The sequence below is a fragment of the Elephantulus edwardii genome, unplaced genomic scaffold, assembly GCF_000299155.1.
Source record: "Elephantulus edwardii isolate Elephantulus edwardi_28Jun2011 unplaced genomic scaffold, EleEdw1.0 scaffold00268, whole genome shotgun sequence".
NCBI classification, from domain to species: domain Eukaryota; kingdom Metazoa; phylum Chordata; class Mammalia; order Macroscelidea; family Macroscelididae; genus Elephantulus; species Elephantulus edwardii.
Window position 1 is genome coordinate 2,053,397 of NW_006400018.1, and position 9,822 is coordinate 2,063,218.

The following is a 9,822-nucleotide window of genomic DNA, read 5'->3' on the forward strand; positions in this document are numbered from 1 at the left end:
AAAGAAAGAAAGAAAAAAAGAAGGAAAGGAAGGAAGAAAAGAAGGGAAAAAAAGGAAGGAAGGAAGGAAGGAGGGAGGGAGGGAAGGAAGGAAGGAAGGAAGGAAGGAAGGAAGAAACCACATCAGACTCTTTCCTGCAATCTTGGAAACAGTCATCTCTTCACAGAGTCTGGGCCCCATTTAAGGGGAAAGGAGCACAGAATCCCAGCTCCAGGCTCTAGATGTGCTCATTCATACTGATATCCCTGTTCCTAACTTGACACCACAGCTCCTTCCTTGTTTCCCTCATTCTTATTTTCCTTCTCCCTTGGTGAGATCTCTGGCTCCAAATGATGCCAAAGATTCACTCTTCTGTTCAATTCTACAAAAAAAAAATGCATAATTGTTTCAGAAATATGAATTAGTAGGAGTAAAGGTAGTTTGTGTATCTGTGATATCATATTGCTGAATACCATCTAAGAGGATAGGATCAATGTACCACCATCCAGGAAGGCTTAAGTACATGGCTGGAGGGCTCAATTCAGCAGCACATGCACTAAAATTGGAACAATACAGAAAAGTTTAGCATGGCCCCTGCACAAGGATGACATGTAAATTCATGAAGCATTCCATATTTTTCAATATTGTATTGGAAGTCTTTGCAATAAGAGAAGAAAATTAGAGGTATCCAAATTGGCAAAGAGGAGTGAAAACGATCTCAATATGCAGATGATATGATAGTATACTTAGAAAATCTTAAAGACTTAGGGAGAAAACTACTGGACATAGTTAACCAATTCAACAAAGAGAAAGGCTATAAGACCAGCATACAAAAATCAATTGGATTTCCCTACAGTGACAAAGAGAATACAGAAATTGAGCTAAGAAAAACAATACCTGACACAATAGCTAACCACTAGATTAAATATTTAGGAGCAAATCTAACTAGAAACACAAAAGACCTATTCAAAGAAGCTTACAAAACATTACTATAAGAAACAAAACGAGACCTGGAAAATGGAAGATTATACCACGCTCATGGATAGGAAGACTCAATATTGTGAAAATGACAGTTCTACCATGGCCAATCTACAAGTTCAATGCAATCCAATATGGATACCAATTCCAAATCTTCAATGAGATGGAAAAGGCAATTTCCAATTTAATCTGCAATGGAAAGAGACCTTGAATAAGTAAAGCACTTCTGAAAGAAAAGCAAGGTAGGATGCATCTCACTTCCTGATCTCAAAACCTACTGTACAGCTGTGGTGGTCAAGATAGCATGGTGCAAGTACAGAGATAGACACATAGATCAAGGGAATAGAATTGAGAACCCAGAAATCAGCTCATCTACCTGTCTATGGTAACTGATTTTTGACAAGGAGACAAAAATCAGTTAAATCGGGAAATAAAAACCTTTTTAACTAATGGTGTTGGCAATATTGGAAAGCTCAAGACCGACCCACACCTCACATCATTTACAAAAAACCAACTCAAAGTGGATCAAGGACGTAGAAGTAAAATAAAACCAAGGACTATAACTTCACCAGAGAAAAGCTTGGAAGAACTCTAGAAACCTTAATACACAACATGAACAGTCTTCAAAGTATCTTGAAAAACCTACAACTAGGAGAGAATAAAATCAAACACATGAAGAAATGTTTAAAAGCCCTAGCTCTCAGAGAGATGCAAATCAAAACAACTTTTAGGTATCATCTCACCCCAGGAATAAACAAAGTTCATCAGAGCAGGAAACAACAAATGCTGGCGAGGTTGTGGAGAGATTGGAACCCTTATTCACTGCTGCTGGTGCAACCACTATGGAAAATGGTCTGGTGCTATCTCAAAAAGTTGAAAATAGAAATACCACTTGACTGAGCAATTCCACTAACTAAGAATATACCCTAAAGAAACAAGAGCTATTGCCCAAACAGCTAACTGAACAACAAAGAGATGGAAGTAACCCAAGTGCCCATCAGCAAATGAATGGGTAGAAAAACTATAGTATATTCACACATGGAATACTTCACAGCAATGAGAAACAAGGAACTCATAAAAATTACACAACATGGGCGACCCTCAAGAACATTTTGCATAGTGAAATATCTCCATCATAAAAGGACAAACACTGTATAACATTGCGGTTATAAAACAAGACTGACATGGAGGTTGGAGGGAAACTAAAAAAGAGAGGATGAATAATGAATACTGCATCAGAACAGATGAAGAAAAGAACTGTTTAAAAGAAATATATGACTAGGTGTTATACATATGACAATAGCCCAGAATAAGAGGTAGATTGCAAAGAGGATGAGGTGTGGGGGGAAGGAAATTGTACAACAATGAATGGATATTAAAAAAGAACCAACCCGTCTTGGACAAAGTCCAATCAGGGTGCTCCCTGTAGGCAAGGATGATGAAACTTTGCCTCATGTCCTTGAGCATGTTGTCAGGAAGAATTGGTCCTCGGGAAAAGACATGCTGTGAAAGGTGGAGGGTCAGGGAAAGAGAGGAGGACCCTCAACGAGATGAACTGACACCGTGACTGCAACATTGGAGAGAGTCTATCACAGCTGGTGAGAATGGAGTAGCACAGGGCCCGGTTCTGATCCATTGTTCCCAGGATCACTAGGAGCCACGTTCCACTCAGTGGCACCAAATAACTTCATGGCAACTGGTGGCATGCTTCATCTGTGCATGGGTGACAAAATTAGCTGGTTTGTGAGGGTCACAAATGAGACAATGAGATAAAATATGTAAAGTCCCCAAAAAGTCAATTGAAATTATTCTTCTTCTTCCTCTGTTAGGAGCTGACCAAGACAGAAAGCCAATTTTTTGTTGTTGTTTTTTAGGTTGCTGGATGTAAAAAACCTTAGAGGCTGATCGTTCAAACCCACCAAATGGTACCTCTGAAGAAAAGACCTGGTGGTCCATGTCCATAAAGATCATAGTAAGACAACCGTGTCAGCTGTATTCTGTAACATGGGGTCATCCTGAGTTGGAATCAGCTGGAAGCAATGAGTCTCATTTTTTCTTTTTGGTGTAAACATCCTAAACCTTGATCTGTCAAACTAAAAACCTTCATAGCTGCAACCCATAAAGACACTCATATCGCCCATGATGCATTCTGGAAGAATGACAGCTTTGTCCACCTTGGGTCCACCTTTACATCAGAGACTGCCTCCTCATGACAGTCTTTGAGACCGTTGGAATGACCACACAGGGCACATGAGGAAAGGATGGCTGAGGGTCGCACGTGGGTCGCATGTGGGTTTGTCACTTGGGGTCAGAGCTGGAAGGGACACTGCAGGAGCAGGGGCAGAGGATGGTGTCTCGAGTGCTTTGCCCACTTCGTTATTGGGGGCAGGGTGGTACCATCCTCCCTCAGAGCCCATCCTAAGCATCAGCCCATCTTTAAAAGATTCTGTGAAAGTGGAAAGAATAGATGGCATCCTTGTTACTCTTTACCATCCCTTGTAAAGATCACTGGTCTGGTGCTGCTGTAACAAGAAGTACCACACACAGACAGGTGGTTTTAAAGAACAGAACTTTATTGTTTCATAGTTTCTCAGGCTACAGGTCAGAACTGTCAAGCCGGTTCCCAGGGGTAGCTGTCTAGTTACACCCCGGGGAATCCTGGCGTAGGTCTTTGGAGATCATGTGGCATCTTTGGTTTCCTCATATGCACTTGCTTCTGCGTCCATTCTACTCTATCTCATGAGAGATCAGGTCTAAATGGCTATATATTGATCAGGCCTCATTATTAATACAACAAAGAAAACACTATTTACAAAAAGGGTCAATCACATTCAACAGTCTAGTGGGTTAAAACTCCATCACATATTTGGAGAGTGGATCCCGGGGCTACAACTCAATCCGTACGCCATCCCGGAATATGGAGCGTTGGTAAGTAGGGTTAAAGCTCGTTCCTTTGTCTAGAACCCTGAACTCACCCTTCTACTTCTTTGGAGGTTCCCCTAATACCAGTCTCAGGGATCTGGAAGAAACTGTCAACCACCTCCTGATTACTGGGACTGAGAAGAATCAATCCTAACACTTTCCTAAAACATGCGGATTGGTCCAGATTTAAACACACGATCTGATGTAGACCAAGCAGTTCTGTGTCCTGCCCTGGACCAATCAGAGGGAAGCAATATTACAATATTTTTTTGTCTATGGGAGAAGGGAGTCTTGGGAACCTGGAATTAGGTTGTGCATTCATCTATGTCGAGCCACGTTGCTGAGATTTATGCTGCGGGCGCCAAGCCAATCCTGTTGTTCTCCCGATCGTAGACAGAGAAATACTGTCTCAGGAAGACGTCTCCCAGAACCCAGCTTTGAGCCGGTTGGCCGGAGAGTTGTTGTTGGAGGCGAATGTAGCACAAATTCCCTTGCTAGGGGAGATCGGAAACACACACAATGAGACAAACATCTCTCTACACCACCCAGCATCCAGCATCTCAGCATGCAGTTGCCCAATTTAATCTGCCTGTTCCGTTGGTCAGGAGGCCCTTTTCAGCAGGAGAGGGAGTGTGTGGTCACCCTAGGCACTGGAACTCTTTGCAGAGCCCTCACAGTCTGCACCTTCTTTCCTCCTGATACTTTTCTGCTCCGTTCTTTGCAGAGATGGCCTGCCCTTCTCTCCTTACCCCCTAATTATTTCAAGATGAAACCTTTGTCACTCCCTCCAGGCAGCCTTCCTGGACTGCCTTCCCTTCTCAGCCACTCCTGACGAAGTGGGGCGACTTTCCCTTGTGCTCCTCTGTACCTGGTGCTTTTGTCACCACGCTGTATTGATTGCCCTGACCTGCCGGCCTGTGTACTTGGGGCTGCCATGCTGCCCAGCATTGAGCAGGGATGTGTCTAAAGTCCGCCTCTGAACCCCAGTCATAAGCCCTCCTGTAAGACCTGCGGGGGCAGCAGCCACATTAGTTGAGCTTTCAAATGAACAAGTCACCATCCAGTGGACTCCGACTCACAGTGATTTCTGTGTGTTTTAGAATAGAATCACATGCACTTCTGTGCTTTTCAATGGCTGCCATCTTTTGGGAGTAGATTGCCAGGCCTCTCTTCCTAGGCACCTCTGAGTACAATCTAACTACCAGTCTGTTGGTTTAGCAGCCAAAATCTTTAACTAGTTGTGCCACCCCAGAGACTCCTTAGTGAACCTAACCATGGAATCAACTCTGAATCAGAGTGACCTTTCTTTGGATTTGTGAGATTGAAATATTTAAAAAAAAATTGTTTTCATGCAATCACTCATATAGATTGTGTTTCAGAACATTGTTTAAGTTGTACAATGGCTTTAGTCACGATGTCTTACTGAATTCTCACTGTACTCTCCCATTCCCTTTGCCCTCTCCATCCATTTAATAATCTCTGCTCCTTCAGCTGAACTTGAAATCTTTGGAGCAAGCTGTTTGTCTGTCTCCCTGAGAGTCGCAGGTGGATTTGAACTGCTAGCCTTTCAATTTGCAATACAACATAAAAGAGCATTGCAACTACACCATGAGAGCCCCTTACCTAAGCCTAGAATTGTTTCGATTCCTTCTCTTCCTCAAAGCCTTCTGCCATCCCACCTTCTCTGAACTACCGCGGGAAGCTGGCATTTATGTAGCATCGGTTATATGCCAGGTGCTGGCGGCTACGGGCACCGTGCATCATTTATTTCTTCATGCCAATAGCCCATCATCCCAACTGCCCTTTAAATGGAGGGGCTGTTACCCCAGTTACAGAAGCAGGAACTAAGGCTTCACAAGATGAAGTGAATGCCTAGTGTAACCAGATGGTTGCATCATTTATCACCCAAAGCAGGAAAATCTGACTTGGAAGGGGACACTGTGAGTGGCTATGGCGAGCTGGCTCTGCCTCTATTCCTTTGATCCATTTCGGAATTCTGTAGTAAACTGTTGGGTCATCTGAGCTTCCTAGTTAAACTGGAAGCTCCATGGGACAGGGCCTAATGTGCCCCCTCCCTATGCCTTGAATGGCTGTACAGCAATTATCTACAGGCAATAAGGTCCCAGTCCACTCCCGGTGAGCAGATATTTTGTTAAGGCATGAAGCTAGGTGACTTGACCACACCTGCAGTGGCCAGTGTTGCCCAGCAAATGTGGCAAGTCCCTGGGATTTGAGGACTAGTTCTCTGGACCCTGCCTCTCACCTGTAGGGTGTAGGCACTGGCTGGCACTGTGTAGTTAATGCCATTGATGGCAAAGACAATATCAGGGAGGGTGTGAACGGCTTCACAGTCCACGACGTACTGTAAGAGACAGAGAAGGTGGGAGAAGGTTGGTCCAGCACCGTTCCGTGTGAGGGCTGCTGCACTGACCCTCTGGAACAGCCCTGTACCTCGCCATTAAGGCTTTTCTGGGCCTTGATGAGGCTGTGGATGTTGTAGATGTCCATATATGGTCCGACGAGCAACGAGGTTCCAGTATCCAAAATGGCCTGGCATCCATCTCTGCAGGCAACGGTCATGCCTTCCATGGAAATACTGTGAGAAGGGGACAAAGCAGGGCCTGGGGTCACTGGACCACCCAGCCCAGTTCCCTAGCCTGCTTCCTGAACATCTGAAGATCAGCCCTTCAGCTCATGCCTCCCTTTCTGTTTTCCTGTTGTGCTGGGCACACTGACCTTCTCTGATCTCCTTGCTGTTCCTGAATGAACCACTTACTTCATACCCCAGGGCCTTTGCACTTGCTGTGCTATCTGTCAGGAACAGCTCCAGGCCTCTCTGCATGGGGAATGTCTCCTTCTCTAGGATCCCATTTACTTGTCAGATTTTCAGGCACGTCTTCCCTGCACACTAGAGGAGCCTCCTCCTGGTCCCCCACCATATCCATCCTTGTTTCTTGTGTGGATGGTAGTAATTCACTGTGGATGGTAACCCCCATGTCGTGTGGCTGTTCCACCACATGGGAGGCTGCTCAGAACAGTCCGTGCACTCTGCCTCCCGCACATGTGAGCACACAGAGTGTTCCTAACATGTTTGACGGACAAGAAAGGACAGGCCTTTGTGGCACAAATTGTGCCTGTGTGTGTATAACGATGTGGATCCGCTTGTGTGTATACATCTGTGTCTTTGTGCCACTGTCTCCTGTGATTGTCTCCATATAATGATGTGTGTGTGTGTGTGTGTAAATAAACATCTTTTTGTGCCTGTATATCTCATGTGATTGTGTTTTTGCATATCCATGGGTAATGGTGTATACCATGTGTGTGTGAGTTGGTGTTTATATGTATCTAATTTGTTTGTGTGTGAGCGAGCACACTTGTATATGTTTGTGTATACCTTTCTGTCTGAGTCTGTTTTCAAGTGTCTAATACGGTCTAGTCCTATGGTGTATCTGAGGGGCATCACTGGGACAGGACTCAGAGGGAGGGTCTTACTGGTCTATGGTGACCTGCCAGAAGAGGGGTGTGGACAGCGGCACCCAGTTGAGCTCCCCCTTGTAGTAGGATTTGTCCACGCCACCGAACATGGCCACACTGCCGTTCTGTCCGTTGCTGAAGGGGAGAAGGAAGAGGGAGGTTCATTGTGAAGGGAACCAGTGTTCTCATGTGTGACCACAGGCCGGGCTGGTGCCCAGAGCCACGCTGGCCTCCTCCCACCCGGTCCACACAGCGCCGCCTAGGGAGGAGGCAGTGCCGTAGCCCCGCTGCATAGATAGATGAGGACTCAGGACAAGGAGCAGATAGATGCATCGATTCCAAGGCTGCTGAGGGAGGAAGCTGAGATTTGACCCAGGCAGTCTGGCTTCAGGTCTGGGCTCACCTACTCATGCTCCTTCACAGAGAGCAGGCCCATTTAACAAGCATGGACCCAGGACACCTCAGAGAAGGAAGTGCCCACAGGCACGGCCCATCTTGTCTGACCAGCCAGGCTTCAGAGAAGGTAACAGGCCCACAGGGACTGCATGGATGAGGGCATGACCTCCTGTTCCCCAGCCGCCTGTGCACCTGGGGCCTTAGCCTGTGGTTACAGTTTGAAAGGAGTTCAGATCCCAGCTCTGTAGTGTGAAGTTAATTATTTGAGGCATGAGGTTTCTGTCCTCCTGCAGCTCCTTCCTCTGGTGAGAAGTTTCCCTAAATGAGGACTGTCTTGTCTACCCTTCTCCTGAGTCCTCCACCCCCAGAACAGGGAGTCAGCTTGCAGTGATTGGACACCACCCGTAAGCAGTGAGGGTCTCAAGGACTGAGCTCACTTCCTGCCATTTCCCGTACTGCACTGAGCACAGTCGTGTGCAAGGCCCTTTCTGGGCCTCAGTTTCCTCATCTTGTCAGTGAAGGGCATGGGGATGACAAGGACCATGAACTTTTTTGGTCAAGGGCCAGATAGTGGCTGTTTTAGGCTGAGCGAGCTCCAATGCCCCCGCTTCACTTACTCAGCTCTGCTCTTGGAGCACAAAGCAGCCACAGATCATACTTGAACATGGCTGCGTTCCAATATAACTTTATACACAAAAACAGGTGGTGGGCTGGACTTGGCCTGTGGACCAAATGGCCTACGGATTTCTCCAGCCCCTAGACAAGACTATGTCTAAAGAAACATCTGGATCTGAAGGCCTGTGAATTGTCATATCATTTTTCTTTCAGGTGTCTTGAAGAGAGGGCTTATCTTAGCAGTCCCTAAGAGACACAGTCAAATCAGGCTCGGCTAACAGAATGGGGGGAGGTTTGAGACGTACCTTGAAAGAAAGGTCTGGTGATCCATCTTGGAAAACCCAAACCTAAACCAACCCCCTCCCACTGGACCAATTCCAACTCGGTGATCCCGCAGCAGGAATGGAACTGTCACTTAGGAGTTCCCAGGCTGTAAATCTAATTCTACAGGAACAGACTGCTGCTTCTCTTCTGTGGAGTGGCTAGTGTGTTCAAACTGCTCATCTCGTGGTCCGCAACCAGGTCAAATGGGATTTGCTCATTTTTTTGTCCCAGGCCATACTTACTTGGACAAATAGAAGGCAAAGATGCCTTCAGCAATGTGGCCTCCTTTCCACAGCGTGTCAAAAATAGGGGTGATGCCCTCTGTGCCAAGGGCAGGGTAGGCCAGGCCCAGGATGCTGTCAAAGGGCAGAGAGACCAGGAAATGGCCAGGTTCCTGGATGCTCAGACCAAACTCTTGTTCCACCTCAATTCCAGCGATCTGGTGATGGGAGAGAAGAAGGTAGCGTTTTATGTGAGGACAGGAGTGTCGGGGGTGCTGCCTTGAGTGGAAGTAGTGGGAGATGCCACCAGCATCAGAGAGGAAGGGGGGTTTGCCTGCCATTGCCTGAACCCCACACAATCCCAATGGGCAGGAAGAGACATGTGGGTTCCTCTGGTACTGATGTGAGAGGACATGCCACAGAGGTCCAGACCTCATGTCATTGAGGGGACTTGGGCTCAACTGCTTTCTCCATGTGGAGAAACCAAAAACTCTAAGTTTTTATTTTTTTAAATAAAGTCTCTAAAATTCCTAGAAGAAAATGTGAGGATGAGGGTGTAGGAGAAAGTGTTAGCAATAGATTCTCAGCACTATAACGTGAGGTTGAGCAGCACAGAGACAAATGGACCAGAGCTGGTGAAAAAGACACATCTCACATTAATGAACTGTATCAACCAGGTCAGAAGACAATCTATACTCTTGGAGAGCTTTTTTGGGGTTTTTTTTTTATACCTCCTAGCAGCTAAGGACATATTATCAAAAATATATGAGCTACTCTATAATTTAACAAAGATGGCCCCGTTGAAAAGAAAATAAGAGGGAGGGGGGATAAAATATGAGCAGACTGTTCCCCCAAGAGGAGATGCAGATGACCAACCAGCCCCTAAAAGACCCTTGTTTCTAGATGTCCTGGC

The 9,822-nt window shown here is 46.1% G+C and overlaps 1 protein-coding gene across 1 annotated transcript in view; it reads right to left on the reverse strand.

Moving 5' to 3' along the window:
* Positions 1-4,226: 4,226 nt before the first annotated feature.
* Positions 4,227-9,822, reverse strand: part of LOC102872934 (pepsin F-like) — an 8,567-nt gene continuing 2,971 nt past the window's right edge. The window contains exons 5-9 of the mRNA XM_006899891.1: positions 8,931-9,127; positions 7,372-7,488; positions 6,331-6,475; positions 6,143-6,241; positions 4,227-4,373 (exon numbers count right to left, since the gene is read on the reverse strand). Of these exons, the coding sequence (XP_006899953.1) occupies positions 4,227-4,373; positions 6,143-6,241; positions 6,331-6,475; positions 7,372-7,488; positions 8,931-9,127 (705 nt within the window). The remainder of the gene's footprint in view (positions 4,374-6,142; positions 6,242-6,330; positions 6,476-7,371; positions 7,489-8,930; positions 9,128-9,822) is intronic.